Source organism: Hetaerina americana, unplaced genomic scaffold (genome assembly GCF_022747635.1).
Source record: "Hetaerina americana unplaced genomic scaffold, ioHetAmer1.1.p SCAF_12, whole genome shotgun sequence".
In the NCBI taxonomy this organism is placed as follows: Eukaryota; Metazoa; Arthropoda; class Insecta; order Odonata; family Calopterygidae; genus Hetaerina; species Hetaerina americana.
The window spans coordinates 12,656,756-12,675,266 of record NW_027286292.1 but is presented as its reverse complement, the minus strand read 5'-3'; the positions used below and the strand labels follow the sequence as shown (position 1 = coordinate 12,675,266).

The window sequence follows — 18,511 nt, the reverse complement described above, 5'->3', positions numbered from 1 at the left end:
CTAATTAGCCCTTGCGCGGAATTAAAACGCAAACTCTAGCTTTTGATTCAAGTTGGGAACGAGAAATTTTGATGCTACAAAGCCTCTTATTATCACTGAGGTAGGATTACATTTCAGTGTGCTTGGTCCCTTTTAAAACGACGTAATACGATCAATATATATCTGCCAAGGGCTCTTAAAATTGTTTTTCATGTACCCAATTGGAAATATCATCAAAATATTTCGCAACCTTCGCCACTACAATTGACATCTCTCGAAAGTCATTTGGAGAAATTTAAAGGACTGAAATATACTGGATGTAGTTGAAATTAAGTCAATAACCAAAAATAATAGTATCTGGCGTCACTTGGTGGAATTACTTAGTGGTAATAAGCGAAACACTCATTGGTTTTCCACTACATTTTTAAGATTGTACGTTCCTGGTGCGACACAGTATCATCATGTCTCAACTCGGTCTCGCCCATGATCGTGTAAAATTCACATATCAGCAGCATACGTTTTAAATCTTCACCAAGCAAGGTATTGATCATTGTAAATCAGGTGGCTGGGTTTACTTAAGTGTCTACTTACATGAACGAGTAAGTACGTAGATGCTGTTGTGTAAACCTGGCTTATGATGTGACACAATAGGAAAATTAGTTCATGAATGCATTTACTAAAACCAGGTAGAATTTACCTCATTAGTGATGTACAAGTATATGCACAAATGGAAACTAGATACTTGTGCATCAATGAGATTCTCCTTTGGAAGTGTTAAAGATGGATGAGTTGAATTAAAAATCTATGGCTTGGCCTTTGAAGCAGAGGTCTAACTGCGGCACTTCCCGTCTTTTTTAACCTGAATGTAATTTCTTAATAGATTTATTGAGTTTGTTAACGTTAAACCATTTTTCCAAAAGCAATATTGAGCTTTCGAGCTTAGCTTGCAACAAATTAGGGACCTTTTGGCTCATTGAAATATACTAAATATGTTTTGGCAAGTAAAACTCTTTATTATGATTGCAGTAAAAAAAACGTGCTGAAAAAAAGATTTATGTTCACCCATAGATTCTTGAATAAAATTATGAGTTTGCTTCTGAGTGAATCCATCATTAATTCCTGCAGTTAAATTAGATTGCATATTGAAAATCATGCTTATTTACCACCGATTATCATTCATTTACTCCAGCTTTAGAATTGGGTATTTTTCAAGATTACCCAAGGCTTTTGAACAGCCAAAAAAATCACTAAATGAAAAGGGACCTTGAAAAAAATAATTTTCATAGAACTGAATAGAAATATTTCATATTGACTTCAAAGTCAGGTGCAAAAAATGATAAAAAGGAAAGGTTCAGCCTAGAAAAAAATTACAGTTGGTCCTCTTAAGTGTAATACTGTGAAAAACCTACTCTTTCGTCTTATCCAATGAAGGGTAATTTGTCGGTTAGCCAGGGATTAGTGGATGAACTAATATTAGATTGCATTATCAATTCTGGCATTTCCTTGGTTGAGGAGGATTTCTTCATTAACTTAATTAAAAGATAGTTTCAAACTGTAGTTTGATGTGTAGGACCTTAAATGCATGCCTAAGGAGCACTATGAAGTCATAAAAAAATGCTGGGGGGGGGGGGGGGGGAGAAGTGGCTCTTGTCTCTGCCAATTCCATTACAGCTGATTCCTAGTCACCTCAGCTTTATGGGAATGACACACTACTGAATAGATGAAGGGGATCGAGATGATGCGGTGGCTATCATTCTGGCTTCCCACCCAGGCCCGGGTTCAAATCCCGGCGGTGTTGAATATTTTTCAGAGGTATCTCGATCCCTACTTGAAGTGCTTCGTTGAGGGCACTTTGAGTGAGTGTGCCATCCATTGGATGGGGCTTTAAACTGCGGACCACTGGGCACCTTTCGTAAAGAGTAGGATAATGCTGATGCTGGGTTTTCCTCCACCCATCATCCTTTCCTGTCCATCCCCTATGGCACAAATGACCTCAGCTATCAGTCGCCTCCCCTAAATACTGCTACTACTACTACTGAATAGATGAAAAGAAGATCTGCTGTGTTCACAGGTTTGAAAGAATTGTGGTCCAGGATATTTTTTCTGAATAAAATGCCTTGCATAAACTATTAATACGGAGTTTAAGACAGGACAAGGGAGGTGACAGGACTTGATGAGGAGATCAATGCCAAAATGAGGATTTGATTATGCTGGGAGCATAGACACGAAGAAGACCTAAAAAGGCTGACACAAGAAAGGCCAAATGTTGATACATCTGGGATTATTGATTTTCTAAAGTACATACAAACCAGATACCTTAGGGGAAAATCAGGAACAAAATTTCATGAATGTATGGAAGTCTGCTAGTGTGACTACCAATCCAATAATCACCAATTCTAGCCAAGTCTGACCTATCACGACTATTACTAGTTTACAATTTGGAATTAGTGTTGAAAATAATTGTCCATTGCCACCAGCTTTAATATAACAATCAACAGGTTTTAAGCAGAGAGGTTGCAACTATTAGACCTGCCAAAACCCCTTTTGGATTTTAACAGATATATATACTAAAACACAGCAAAGTATTTCATAAATATTAATTAAACATTGTAATACAGTAGCATTAATAATAGAGGTTCAGGAAGTTGATCAGTACTTAGATCACTCTGTATTTTAAACTCAATTAAAAGGTCATGACAGCCAGAGGTAATGAATGACATTATCTTTATTTATCCTCAAATAGTTACATATCATAACAGATAATGCCACAGAGTATTAAGAACACAAAATAAGAGTTCCTACTTTAATTGTACATTACATAGCAACTACAGAGATGTTAAGTTCCCGAATCCCTTTTACATCAAAATGGTGTGTAGCTGTGAGCTAAAAATTGTGCATGGCACTAGCACAGGTGAAAATTGACATCCCAGTCTTAATACTCCTAATACGTCCTAACACTTCCAATCCAAATTCTCAATCTGTCACAACATGCATCTAAGCAGTTTGACTAACATGCAAGTTACAGAAAAGTTACACATTCCTTCAATCTACTCCTATCTTTGGTAAAACGTTCATTAACTCCACCCAATTTACTCTGTTGAATGCCTTCTCAAAATCTATAAAACAAACAAATACTTCCTGGTTGTAATCTACGATCTTCCTTATTAGTAATCTCATTTATTCTATGGTATCACTTGTACCTCTCCCCTTCCTCTACCCAAACTGATCACTTTCCTAGTAGTCACTAGCCAAAGAGTCAGCTGTTTTCTATTCTCTCAGTCATGATTCTAAGTGCTGAATATGAAAGTATGCTGTGTGTGAAATCAGACTTGAAAATTTATAGTCCTCACAAGCAGCTAACTTTTCCTTTTTTGGGATATGAACTAACACTGATCAAACAAAACCTTCTGAATTTCTTCATTATAACTTCTATGAATTAGCCCTTGAAAACTCTTCCTACCACATTTTCGTAAACCCTTTCGTATTACTGTGGGAATGTTATCCATCCCTACACCTTTATTTGATTTCAATTTCCTTAATGTGCTTTCTGTCTTCCGATCAAGTACGCCCAAGCTATCCCCATCCATGTCATATTTTATTGTCCATGTCTAAATTTGCTGGCCTAATACCATTTACATGTAAATTGTCTATGTATTGTTTTCTTCTCTCTAAAATCTTAATAACTTTCCTGCAATACCTTGAATAGTGGGAATGTATTTTCCTTTCTTATTTTCCAATAGATCTTTCACCTTAATTTCGAGTGCATCCATTTCTCCCTTCCTTCAAAAACTACCCATTTCCTCACATTGCATCCTCCACCATGCTTCTTTTGCCCTGGGTGAATTGGGATACTAAAAACATTTCTATTGGTTTTCAAATTATATCATTTTGTAGGGCTTTTACAGCCAATTAGGCCTAACTAATTACTTATCAAACAATGCAAACTTTGCTGAATGTATTGGCTAAACCTTAGCACACCTTTAAAATAATAGAATGTATATCAGGTGGCCCAAATCCATCACTGAACTCAACTTTGGCCTGAAGATACTGCCTTCGGCATTGACAAAAATGTTGCTCTCAATATTAGGGACAAAAAGCTACATGAAAGCTTCAGTTCAATCTTCAATCCATGGCTTGCTCAAGGGGGAATAAAAACAACTGCATTCAAAAATGCAAATTTCATGTGAATGAAACACATGAGCATGTGCTCAGCCAGGAGCAGCTCATTTTAAGAGCACCTGTTCAACCCACTTAAAGTAAAAGGTAAAGGTAAAGCTTAAGAATGGTAACAAAGTCTGGGTTAGGGAATGGAGAGTTGAGGATTTGATAGTGGTTCCTTGAATGCTTGATCCTCTTCTACTGCAGGGGCTCTGCAGTGTGCCTATTGTCCCACCTCACCCTAAGCTTAGGATGCTGACTCCACCATCTCTGTTTGGAGTATGGCTGTGGAGAGAGAAAGGATATCATTTGGTTATATAGTTCACAGGGTTGAGAGCAAGGATTGCTGTCAAGTAAATGTGTTACTGAGGGGTTCTTGTGACAGGTTGTTAGAGGAAGGAAAGATATTGCTGGTTGTATGCAGAAACAAGAAGGTGGCACTGTCTGGTGAGCCAGAAATGGAAGCAGTTTATTGAGATGAAAAACTATGTGGATTGGCTGTCTAATAAGTGGAGGGATTGGATAGGGTGACGTGGATTGATTGAATGCAATTTCGAGTAGTGGGGATTTTGTGATACAAGTTTGGAGAGTTTAAGAGTGCCGGTTTTCTAATTTTCTGATGAATTATTTATAGTTATTCCAGAGGATCTAGTTTATTTCTTTTTCTTATTATGTGGAGGATTTTGTGTTTGAAAGTTCATTAGTGGACCATTTCCAAGAGCCACTTGGCGATCGTGGGTGTGTATTCCACTTTCCGGAGCAATGAACAGGGTTCCTTAATTCGAATTGGAATTTTATGTCTCATTAGACCCACGTTACAGTGGCCTATGATTGAAGTATGATTAGCGGAGACTACATGTATGTTTCTATATTGTTGCAATCAGCTCTTGAGAAAGTAAAAACATTTCCAATAGTGTGACCCAGGGGGCCAGGATAGGAATTCAAAATGTGATGTGACATGCACAAGAAGGCATATCATAGGTTGTGAGTGATATAAGAAAAGGAAATTGCTAGGAAATTTTAGGGATAGGGAATGCATACGCCTCTTTTCATACAAGCTGCGACAAAGGTTTATGCCTGTTGGTCATCAGGTTGGAAACTAGCCATAACGTTTATTGGCCATCAGTTGCTATAACTTTATTTTTGGAAAGCTGTTTTTGTAGTACATGATATTCCACACTGTCCTGCTCACAAATAATGCCATGCCATGGTAATCGCATATTGATCTGGCCGGCAGTTTCCTCGGGGTGATCAAGGCTGCCAAAGTCAGGCGGCAATATGATCATTCCCACTGTGAGACTAATATATTCCATTGATTTCTTTCAACTCATAGAAGCCTGCAAATATCCAGATTCATCAGAAAAACTTCTTGGTATAGTAGCTAATTTCTTGTTAGGACAAAAAGTTAAATCAATGACATGAAGCAATAACATACTTTATGTACATGCAACTATATTAGAGATTTTCACAAACGTGGAGTTAACTGAACTGAATTCGGGGGAAACTATAAAACAAAAACCAGTAATTTAGGTTGTAAATTGACAACGCTCTTGAAAATTGCACTTAGAAATTATACTTAACAGTATGTTACGGGATACAGAAGCATACAACTAACAAATTTCAACATGATAATGCAGAACCAAGATAGTACAGTAGAAATTCAGGGAGGCATTAAGGAGACAAAGAAAATATCACCAGAAGTTTAAATATATTGAGAAAGGTAAGAAGAAAATCTAATGAACACCTCAAAAGATAACACACAGAATACCGAGCCGAAATCAAAATATTATGTGTATCCTATATCCACAATTCAGTACTGCATCTCACAACATAGCCTATCCAGGAGAATATTTGATGGCTTCTTTTCAACAAAAACGATATGCCACGTGAGTACTTCTTCTCTGTACCTTGATCAATTACGAAATTGGATCCGCATTCGCAAGGCCTGAACAATGGACGTGTAGTCAAGGTGAGGTATAACCAGCGCAAAATGAGCCTGTCCCTTCACCAATTCCTTCGAATTTATTCCTACCACTCGTTTCATGAATTCAATATTGTTTAATACAGTGCAGCTGTTATTTCTTAGGCGTTTCCGCCGTGTTATGTCCCTTATCACGTACTGCACTCATTGAACGTAGGACAATACTCCCTATCCGGAGGAAATAAGTAACCGAAAAAAGAGCTAATTTTTACAATTCCTCTGGAAAAAATGTTTTAATACGTAACGCCCCTGGGGAGAGTATGCGCGATGTCGAGCTTTTCTCCACATTTAATTTCATGACCACTTGCTATGTCTCAACAAGGGAAACCATAGCCATTCAATACGGATAAAAACGACGCGTATAATGTAACGTAATATAATGTACGTACAAGATTGTGACTACGAGCGTAATGTTTTTGCCAAGCTTTGAATTTCTTCTCCAAGGACTGACCTGGGGTACCAAAGGAGCGGAATCAAAAAATATCCTGCCGGTTTTATGAAATTTGTTAAGATTATTTGGAAACTCCTGGAAGAGGTCCTAGGAGAGAAAAGAGTCGTGGAAAGTGGGGTGACGGCTGGGAGAGTTCTCCGCGGAATGGGCCTTTGGTAGCATACAGTAATTGTTACGCGCATGGGATTTTATGAAATTCTTAAAGGGAGAGAGTCAGGGCTACCTACTTGTGTAGTTTACTGTCACATTCAGAGAACAGCTGCTTGTGCTTCTCACTGGCACGCTATACTGAGCGAAACACCACCTGCAGTATCTATCGCAGCTAGTAACATCGTTTTAAAAAAATAAATATTTCGCTTTTAATTCCATGATTCTATTTCAATTCCTTTCTACAGTTTCTTCTTGAATCTCTTCCTGCAGATATTCCTGTAGCCATATTATTATATTGCTATCGCAAATTTTTTAGATAATATAATGTCTCCATTGTTAACCCAATTGATAAAAGTGAATACCTCCTCTCGCAGGGATTTGATTTTCTAGCTCTTGAATGAATTGGTTACAGCAAAGGGACATTTATGGGGATGTCATCTTATTATTTCTTGCTGGTGACGGTGTGCGAAGAAAGCGTACAATTTCTGGAATGAACAAAGAGGAACAGTTTTTATTAATAAAGGCTTTAAAGAAGAAAACTTGCGCAAAAATAGAGGAACGGTTTTTACTTAATGAAGGGTTAAAAGAAGAGAATGCACACAAAGAACTTCCACACTCTGATGTTACATGTTAGAATGAAGGTTACAGGAAAGTGAAGGCGTAAAAGGCTGGTCATTGAGGTGCCGGGTAATGAAGAAGTTATTCGCGCTGACTACCGCTATGGAAGCGAAGAAGATAACTCCCTGGGAAGTAATATCGTCAGGTCGCAAGGGGATGGAATGCGCAGAAATGGGTTCCACATGGTGAATTGGAAGATTTTCATTTTTTGGCAAATTAATGGAGGAGATATTTATCGACGGAAAATTTTGTCAGGAGGTAATGGATATATAATCTGAGCAGAAAATTTGCCACCATCAATTCATGTTGCGTCCGTCTGATTACGATACTCTCGCCTTCAGAGAGATAGAGAAAGTATCATGTTAAAAGTTTAAAAGTTGTACAAAACATTCAACTTACTCATTGGCTATCCCAAGGCAAAGATAACAATGATGTTTCAATTCGCTCGTACTGTGATGGCGAGCAAAGACAAGGAAAAGACAAATTGCGTCGGCCTATAAGCGGTTCAGATAGAGATGAAGCAAAAGAACTCGTGGGAGAGACCATTCGGAAAACGAATATTTTCCGAAGCAGAGCTGTGAATGCTGCAAAAGAGTATGCAATTCAAAAGGGGAACATGCAGGGAATTCATTCCCCCGAGTGAAAGGAAAGTCTCATGGGATTTTAGCCATGACCAAATTGACGAATTAATTCAGATGTTCGTAAATGAAAAGCGATTACGAAAGAAATATTCAGTCGTCGGACTCCCCTAACCTGTGTTTTGCTTCTCACTGAAGCAAGTCCGAGACTGATCATCATTTTTCAGAGAAAGCCGACCAACCCTGTATCTTGTTGCTGAGAGGTCAGTCGTGAGACGTCTTTTCTTTCTACAAGAAAGTTTTACATTACAGGGGAGTCGTAAATATTAATAAGATGATTTCCCGCTTTGAAACTAATTAGTGACAGACAAGACGGTATTATGCATTTTTTTAGTACCCTGCAAACCACAGCTAGGGTGTGTGGCTGAATACACACAGACTAACTTAGACCCTAAACTAAATTTGTACCCTTATCGTTCGTGGGAAAAATGACATCTGAAATCCCTATGTTCTACATTTATTTTCTCTAATTTTACTGACATGATCTGGCCTACCATAGTAAGATAAGGCTAATAATACATTTGCTGCATCATTGCTGAAGGGGAATCCTTCCAATAAATGAAAGAGATTTAATCTGTAATTTCACCATCGCCCCGTGAGTGATTCCCAGCCTCGCTCCTCTGATAATTATTTAACGCTACTCAGTTTATCATAACAGCGTTTTACAAATCTGGCTACTATATATTGCACGCGATCCAATTCGGCAATCAATCCTACTTCATGAAGATCCCATATACTAGTAGCATATTCTAAATGAAGCCTAACGAGCGAAATATGACATTTCTTTTTAACTTTTTCATCACATTTACCCAGTACTCTTTTAATAAATCCTAATTTTTTGTTAGCTCTTTACTACTAGGTGTATCCAAAAAATGCCACGCTTTTTGACACAGGGATTTTGGGTCTAGCATAATTTTCCAAAATAAAATGTACGAGAAAACTATTTTTCGTAATTTGAAAATGCTGCTGCTTAACTGCTTAACTACGTTTACTCACCCTCAAGCCAGAATCAGTGAACCCTAAACCTTTTTCATACGTTCCATGGCGATTTCTTACCGTTGAAAAATCTTCTGGAAGATAACTTCGACGATAAAAATTCGGCGTCGGAGATGCTATCGTAGAAAATCCACTTATTCCTTCCAAATGTAACAATATGACAAACATTAGTTGTGTAAGAACTCATTTTGTTGAGTGCACATTGCATGTGTGGCTTTAACGCTTGAAACGGGTATAAGTTAATCAACTCTATGGAAGTCAATGTTAGCACAGGCAAGGGTGATACTTTCGGAGAAAGTTAACGTGAATCTTCAAAACGTTACAATATGGTGAACATTAATTTTGAAAGAACTCATTCCTTTGCGTGCACCCAATTATTTGCGCAACGTTACCTGTGTGGAATTAATGCGTAAGACTGGCGTAAGCTAATAAAATCTATGGTAGTCAAATTTAGCATAGGTAAGGGAGTTGCCTCCAGAGAAAAGATATCTACCTTCCTCCTTCAATGTTCTTATGCCGCTGTAAATTTTGCTGGCCTTAAAACACATCGTAAATTCATTCGTGTTCGATTTTAATTTCACTTTCATCAATGCTACGATATTAGGTAGGCCACGCTGCACTATCTCTCAAAGAAAAGATTTTTTCCCATTAACAAGAGTATGCTGCATGACCTCTCTCAAATTCAATCTCATGCCACAACGTGATGAGGGGGTGGGCAGAAAGTATTTTTTTTAAATCTAAAAGCAAATGTTTTCCTGGCCAAGGCACAGAATTTATCACTTGCTGTGTATTTAATAAGTCCAATGCTAGAGGTAGAAACTACGGGCACTCAAAAGATAATAAAAAACAGCTCTATCTAAAATAAATATCATAAATGATACCAGTACTTGGAATTTGGATAGATACACAAATAAAGTTCATTGAACACCGATAAAAATGCAAGTTTTTTTGTGACTACCAACTAATTACGGTATAGTTTGGCCTTGAATAATAAATAATTAGGTTAATGCACAGGAATTTCGACCGTAGGTCTGAACTTCCACTGAACTTGGCCGTGAAAATAGGCGAGAGACGTTTGTTCTTTCCACTTCCGTAGAATACTAAATAGTACTTTAGGCTTATTAAAGTTTCATTGATGTGAATGTTATAATTTTTCAGTAAATAATGAATATTTAGTGCACTATTCCACAGACCCTGGAATTATGCAAGGAGCATAGGGCCTGTAGAAGTGAAGACTAGTTAGCATCCCACTTTTTGTTAAAAGGGTAGAGTACTAATCAGTTTATCAAAAGTTTCATCGATCTATAAATGATCTAGTTCGGCTGTAAATAGTGAATATTTCGCTTTCTGAGCGGGAGATTAGACCATGGGCTGGGTTCTACCGGCCCTGGTAAAATACATGCGGTCCGTTACTTCGAGCATATATTTTATTTGCTCGCAGGTCTATCTGGTGAACGGTTCTTCCTCTCGCGGGTTGGAAGCGGTGTGGACGAGCTTCATCAAACCCCTGATATAAGCATCACCTTGGGATCATTGCTCAGCTAGAAATAAAAATAAAAGATACCTTGCAAAATCGAAACTAATTACGTGTGGAACAAAGCGAAACCTCATGAAAATCACAAAATTAAAGCTAAATCAAGAGTCAGGAGAACTGAATGCCGTTGAACCTTCCTCTTGCACGGCGTTTACATCAAATTGAAAATTCACGTAGAATAACGAAGCAATTTCCATCGTTGCTCACAGATGGCGGTAGTTATTCCATTTGAAGCAAAGGTCCTCTCATCGTGCCTTGTTGGAAAGGGCGTGTAAGAGAATCCTGTAAAAATTGTAATACAGAAAGCCAGAGCGTACGCTTGTTTAAAGCCAAGCAGCATAGTTATTCAAAATACCGTTCCTACGCACTCGCTGTGACTTTATTGGCATGGCGTAAGAAAATCGATACCTGCGCAGTAGGAGGATGGATTAGTTTCAGCGGACAAATGCATGGAATACTAAAATTTTTGTGCTGATTGGTGTTTGTCAACGTATTACCAGAAATATCCGAACCCTAGCATAAAACTGTCGGGTGTTATGGTCAAAATGGAAAATTTCAAAGCGAAATGGGACAACTTTATTAAAGCGTGCCTTTACACAGTACTAGAAACTTATAAGTTTAGTGGAACATGAAAATTCTTGTTCAAGGTTTGTCGACTTGAAGGTGACTTCGAGGTCAAAAGTTTTCCTTTGAAATCTAGTTCGCCACTAAGTCTCTTAGAAGTTAGTATATAATTTCAGCTTTCTATCACTGTTCTACTGATAAATACTCGATTTTACGATATTACCTGACAATTCAAAGGTATCGGTAGTGCCACATATTGGTATTGCCTATGGATTAAAATTTGATTAGCTAATTGTTGCATGGCTTAGAGTATGCTTATTCTTACTTCTAGCAGCTGCTAGGACCCAATTTCCTGCTCAGAAAGTACTGCAATTCATAACATCTACGGGACTCTCTTGTAATTTAATTCGTATAAGAGAATTACTCTGCAATGCATTTCTTATCCTGATTCTGACTTCCGTACAAACAATGCCAAATCATTAAAACATTGCCATTTTCATGATAAGGTTTGTTGTGAGTTTCAACTGCAAACGATTATTATTTAATTTAAATAAAGTCACCGAGCAACACCTGCACAAACTGCTCATTTATTCTATACGCTCAAATTTACTCCGCTAATTACGAGATATATGACATATTTCCTATGAGTTTGAAGAATATGTTGATAAACTACTTTTATTCACCTCAAAATATAATATTCCCAATTTTGTCAACACAATTCACGACTATCAAGCCATCACTTCTTGTCGATCACCTTACCCTCAATCGAAGACAAAAGATGCACTAATTGTTACGTTGCCAGATGCATAAAATTTCTATGCCACTTTCTGATGTATCAAAAAATAAATTAATGAAAATTTACCGTTTCTTTAAGAGTTCACTTTACCTAATTGCTTTAATGTCTTCATTCAATGGCAGTAATAATTATTTAGTAATCGTTTTTTTCATTATTGCTCTGGCACTTTGTTTCTAAATGCCCATCTTACTGGCATTCCTTTTAATGTTCTGTTACCCGCATTATATGTTTATTTTTTGAGCAGAATATAATCTTCATATTTAGCTTGTTAAGTCTTTCCGCCGTACCGCTTTCCGCAAGAAAATGTATTAATTAAAAACTATAACATTTAAAAGTCGAAACTCTTGGAAGTAAAAGTGTGTGAGAGCGCCCACCTGGCGGAGAAAAGTTGATTTAGACGGGATTTCTATTTCCAACGCCATCTTTACGTATTTCGTTTTACTATAGAGCTCGCATTCGTCGCCACCGTGATTGAGGGACAGCCGGCAGTCTACGCCGGTCTACGCAGGTACTAAGTGAGAGTGTTGTGGAGTGATATGGGAGTCGGGAGTTTCGGCGCCGTCGGTGCTGTTAATGACAGGAATTGTAAGTGTAGATCCTGAAGCCATCATTGCTAAAATGTGGCATGTTTTGGTGCCCGAGATATGATAGGAATTTCCATTACATCCATGTATATCCCCAGCTCAGTGAACGGGCTTGAGTCGAAACAGCTCGCCCAACTTCTTTGCAGCCTTATAGAATCTCCTTGTGATATGAGTGACCTGGGTCGCTGCAACGTAGTTCCAATAGCCCCTTTTGCACTGGTGGAGGACAATTATTATGAAGCAATGAGGCAACGGTTTGGATTTTTGGCCAACTGCAAACAACAAATGAACGATCCCAATATTCCAGTGGGGAAAAGTGAAGAAGAGCAGGAGGTACCTAGTGGGGAGGGAGTGGACAATAGAAAATTTGATGGTGGTGACCAAACGAAGTGCTATGATTCTAAGATGCCTCCTGAACTTTCTTTACCTCATATAAATATTGATGCCGAAAATTATATGTTGCGGTCATGTGATGCTCGTCCCCGTTCTGCGAGTTTTACTAATGGTTTGCGTAAGAAAAATGTTCAATTAAGCCCCTCTGTGGTATCTCCAGTGAGTAGGAGCCCTTTGGAAATGTTTGCTGTTCGTGAAACTGTGAACTCTTTAGCGGCTGTTCTTTCTCGAGGCGGGACCGCAGCCTGTGGAAGCGGTGATGTCTGCCGTTCGTGCAGTCCGCCTATTAATTGTGCCCGAACAATGTCTTTTCACACACTTCTGTGCTCGTGCCATTTATCGTGCTGTTGTATGTGTGCATCACTGTGTATCCCGGACTGCCACGCCTGTCTTCATTCTGTTTGTGCTCCCGCAAACCATGTGTGCCATAGGAATAGAGGGGTTCTTCCGCAGTTTATCCTGAACAAAGATATTGTAAGTTTATTTTGATCAAACTTAATGAATTCTTATGTATTTTTGTCAATCGCATGGGCAGCTATGTTTATAGTGTACCGCAATCGATGACCGTTAATTATTACCCTTTAAAGTTCACGTATATGAAGAGGACCATTAATTTGCCATCTGTTCAACGGGGGCTGGTTACTGTCTGAAATGGTGATACGGATTTATAAAATTTATTGAAATTGTCACCTCTTCATCATATATTTTTTATAATTTTCTCCAGTGCCCGAGGAGTATTGTTAAGTTGACGGGCACTTAGTGTTACGTAACGCACCCTTGGCTGCCTCTTTAACCAGGCATGTCTTCTGTATTGAGAACTTACATTATTTTAAGCAATGTTTTCGCGGTGATTAATAGCATTAATAATCAGTAGCATAATTAGTATTCCTCCAGGACTTCTTCAGTCAAGGACCTTATTACGATATTTGTAAACCTCGTAACTGCTGGTCGTGATGTTGGCCTAGTCGGGATGTTTAGTTCATTCCGCGCTCCATGTGAAAGTGAGAGTGAGATTCCGAGTTAGCAGCTCATGAGTTGTTCGGAGAACTGGGAGTCGATTTCGTGGAAGAATACTCCACTAGATTAGGAGTTCCACGAGTTGGGAGGATATCAGAGGGAGACGGATGAAGATACGATGTAGAGTTGTGTATTTTTTATTCGCTTAAGGCTTACAGGTGATTCGCGAAATAGATTTCGGAAGTCGCTCCGCCATTTACTCAAGACCATATATAAGTGGAATATCCTCGTCGTTCGAGTGATTTTATTTTAATCTAATTTCTTTGTGCAATTGATCGGGATACTCTTTTTGCATTGATTTAATTCCTTTGCAATGAAATTATATTTTGGCCGATGACTGAAAAAGTTCAGTTAGGTGTTTTCACTATTCCTGAGTTTATGAACCAAGTTAAATCTGTTTTCTTCGCTGATTAGCAAGCGTAAATCGAATCGAATATTAAGTTACCTGGTATGCCTTCGAACCATCGCAATCATAATTTTTACCGCGCCGGAGAATGAATTATTACCATATTTACTCATTCAACGTAATATTGCAGTAGCTTATTATATGTTCAAATTTTTGGAATAGAAATAAAAATGACTGAATTACGAATATATTTGTGAGGTTATTGGCAGCAATATCATTAGCTAGGTTTATCTACGGATTTTGTCAGTCACTTTACCTATAATGCGGAGGTAGGCGGTATGGAACAGCTGTGCACTCGGGGGCGTCGAACTCCAGTCGAAACTTAAAGTTGAAACTATTGGATTCTAATTTCGGGAAAGCGTTTTCATGGGATAGTACGTATGGAATTACCATGATTCGGATATATTATTGGGATTATTTTTATGCCTAGGTAGGATTATTTCATTCGTAGTGAGGTAGATACGATCAGTAAGCGCAGCCTCTCCTTTTCTGGTCTGCTGTTGTAACATATGAAAAAGATATAATATTTCTGATTGTTTTGGAAATTCTTCCCCAAGCAATTGGTAATCTCATGTCTCTCCGTAATCAATTTATGTTATTGTTATTCCACTTTCGATTGTACTATGTTGACGAAATTCGTCCACTATTTGCGAACCAAATGTATCCACCATTAACAGTCGCAAATATATTTTAAGACATCCGATTAATAAAAACCCGAATCACAGTCTCTCTTGTCGATAGATAATGGTTATTGCATATTAATGTATGTTTTGAAGATAGGGCCTTCTTGATAATGAAAGCTGTATGCCAGCTAATAGGTGGCATACTGCTTTCATAGTCACATTAGGGTATCGAGCGAACAAGAAGGGCTGTCCTGCTACTTGCACTGTTATACTCAGGGCTTTTGCGAACCACTAGTTGTGAGCACAGGCTAGCTTGAATATTATATGTTAGGAGTGATCACACCAGGCTAGTATACTGCCCGCTACAAAAAGGCAAGTTCTGAGCAAAAAGAGCGCACACCAGTATACAAACACCGTCATTTGAGTACTAGACGATTTACTCTACTGTGCGGAAAGTAGTGTCTGCTTGGCTAAGGAACATTTTTGCGCGCAAGCAAATTTTTGTTTGGAATTTATTTTAATTTAAATTTATTTGAAGCAATACTTAAAGTGTATTGAGTATTATTTCCCTGCCGAGAACTGCTAAAAGGTGGTCATTCCAGGGGTGCGGTGCGTAAGTGTAAGCGCATGTTATGTAGAAACCGTCCAAATGCGTTAACTGCCGTATTCATGAGACCGGTTAGATGCCTAAAGACGTCCGCGGTATGCGCTTTTTTATATTATTCATGCAAATAGAGGAGATGAATATGTATGCTGTGGGGATTGTTTTTTAACAAGTAACCTCCGTAGAAATCATAACCTAAGGATATGGCATCTTTTACTTGTAAGTTTGTGGTCGAAAAGTAAAGTTCTTCGTGGGTAAATTGTATTGTTTTTGGACTCTTTTTATTTCATACATTTGACCAATAAAGCTACCATATACGGGGATCGAGATGGTGCGGGGGCTAACGTACTGGCTTCCCATGCAGAGGGCGGGGGTTCAAATCCCGGCGGTGTTGAATATTTTTCAGAGGTATCTCGATCCCTACTTGAGGTGCTTTGTGGAGGGCACTTTGGGTGAGTACGCCGTCCGTCGGATGGGACGTTAAACTGCGGACCCCTTGGCGCCTTTCGTAAAGAGTAGGCTAATGCCGACGCCGGGTTTCTCTCTACCCTTCATCCTTTCCTGTCCATCCCCTATGGCGCAAATGAACTCAGTTATCGGTCGCCTCCCCTAAAAACTACTACTACTAGCTACCGTATCATAAAAGATTATTGACCTCGGAAGTTATTGCTTACGTTACTGAAGGTACGTCTAATGTGTACACACACGAGTTGTATAACTTATATAAATTATTACGTTGCCGCGGTTATTTTTGTCAATTAATTTTAAATATTCCTTTTTCATATACTTTGGAAAAAATTCTGTTATATGAATAGTGTTAATAAAATCGCCATCTGGACGTTTTTCTCAACACATGCACTGCATATCTTGTGGCATATCTACATACTCCGTCGGGAGATGTGCGGAAGGCGAGTTTATTAAACGTGACTTGAAGAGCAATGGGAGTCAACCTTAACTACCCTTACTCTCCTATAGACTGATTGTGACGGCTGGTAGGGTACATATACAGGGTTCTTCCAGAAAATAAGTGTACTGAGCTCAGGAAAAAAAAATTTATTACACTTTTACATATCTTAAGCTAATATTCCTCAAAATAGGACCCTTGTGAGTCGATACACTTGTTCCAGCGGCGTTCCCATTCCTGGAACGCTCCCGCGAAGGCATCATCGGGAACCTCTCGAAGACACGTCGTCACGGCTTCTTTGACGGCGTCCAAAGTCCCGTATCGCGTTCCTTTCAAACTCCTCTTTATCTTCGGGAACAGAAAGAAGTCCGGTGGTGCCAAGTCCGGGCTGTAGGGCGGGTGCGGCAGCGTTGCCACGCCGTGCTTGGCCAAGAAGTCCGACACGACAAGCGCGGTGTGAGACGGCGCATTGTCGTGATGCAGCCGCCAGATGTTTTTGATCGCTGGCCGGACGCGGGCGACTCGTTTTCGAAGATTACACTGCTCTGCTATCATCCGAACACTAAGACGACGATCAGAGTACAGTACATCGCGAACTTTTCGCACATTTTCGTCGGTGAGTGTCGTTGATGGGCGTCCAGGCCGTGGTTCGTCGTCGACCTCTTCTCTGCCCTCCACGAACATCTTGTGCCACCGAAAGATCATGTTTCTGGACATGGCTGACTCCCCGTAAGCCTGGTTAATCATACCGACAGTTTCGGTAGACGATTTCCCAAGCTTTACCGCAAATTTGATGGAATAACGCTGCTCCAAAAACTTCGGCATCGCGTTCCGTGACGTGGGTCGAGCGTGGAGGTTCGCGTTAACAGAGCTCCTCACTACACCACAGCTCAGAGCCGACTGCCTTTTTCAGCGTCGCTTGCCAACATAACCCCCTCCAATCGCAGCCCGTCAGAGCGGTGCTGGGCGCGCCTGGAGCGGCGGGAAAAAGTCAGTACACTTATTTTCCGGACGAACCCTGTATTCGTATATATTACTTTTCCCAAAGTAACCGGTGGTGAAATCTTTCCTGGTGCATAGCATTCTTCCCAGTTTGATTTTGAATTCTGTGGTGTGATATTGTTCCCAAGTTCGTCTGACGAGCTCAAGTATTCAATAAGCTTCGAATTATGTTAGGTATTCTATCAATTTCTATGAATAAAGTAATGGCCGTTGTTACCCTGTTTTCCCCTCGTTGTTGCGGTAGGCTCGTGACCATTTATGTAATTGTCAATTTACGAAGATTGTTCTGTGAAGGGTGATCAGAATTTTTTTGTTCGCGAAAATTTAATTTTGTTATGTTGTGTTATGTATATGTGGTACAATATTCATTGATTTTTTCTCGGGGTGGTGCGGGGGCTAACATACTGGCTTCCCACCCAGGGGGGCCGGGTTCCAATCCCGGTGGTGTTGAATATTTTTCAGAGGTATCTCGATCCCTACTTGGGGTGCTTTGTGGAGGGCACTTCGAGTGAGTACGCCGTCCGTCGGATGGGACGTTAAGCTGTTTACCCCTTGGCGCCTTTCGTAAAGAGTAGGCTAATGCCGACGCTGGGTTTCTCTCCACCCTTCATCCTTTCCTGTCCATCCCTAATGGCGCAAATGACCTCGGCTGTCGGTCGCCTCCCCTAAATACTACTACTTTTTTCTCAGTATTGCCTCAGTGGCAGCCATTGCAAGTTAAAACAGGTTCAGTTCGGCTACGCTTGCTTCTAATGATGAAAACTCTTTCCACGAAGGTACATCTTCACATTGGGGTACACGAAAAACATCACAGGGGGATAGGTCTGGACTCAAGGAAGGATGAGGAACACATATCACATGATTTAGTATGGTAATCGCAATTTTTCCGAGCCCTCAGAGCATAAATACGTCCCAAGTGCAATTGTTTTACCAACGTTTGGGTGGCACCCATTGGAAATTTTAATATAACTGATAGTTACCCCAATAATTCAATCATCTGTTATCACAATGGCAGTAGCAGTGTTCATGCTTACTTCCGCTTGAGCAGTGCCCGGGGCTGCGAGTCCATCTTCCTTTGAAATTGTCTTCCCTCTATGAGCTGTGCTTAAGGAA

General features: G+C 39.6%; 1 protein-coding gene across 1 annotated transcript in view; it reads left to right on the top strand.

Moving 5' to 3' along the window:
- The first annotated feature begins 12,336 nt into the window (after positions 1-12,336).
- Positions 12,337-18,511, top strand: part of LOC139685694 (phosphatidylinositol 3-kinase regulatory subunit gamma-like) — a 53,539-nt gene continuing 47,364 nt past the window's right edge. Inside the window, exon 1 of the mRNA XM_071582690.1 lies at positions 12,337-13,316. Within this exon, the coding sequence (XP_071438791.1) occupies positions 12,510-13,316 (807 nt within the window). The 5' untranslated portion in view covers positions 12,337-12,509. The remainder of the gene's footprint in view (positions 13,317-18,511) is intronic.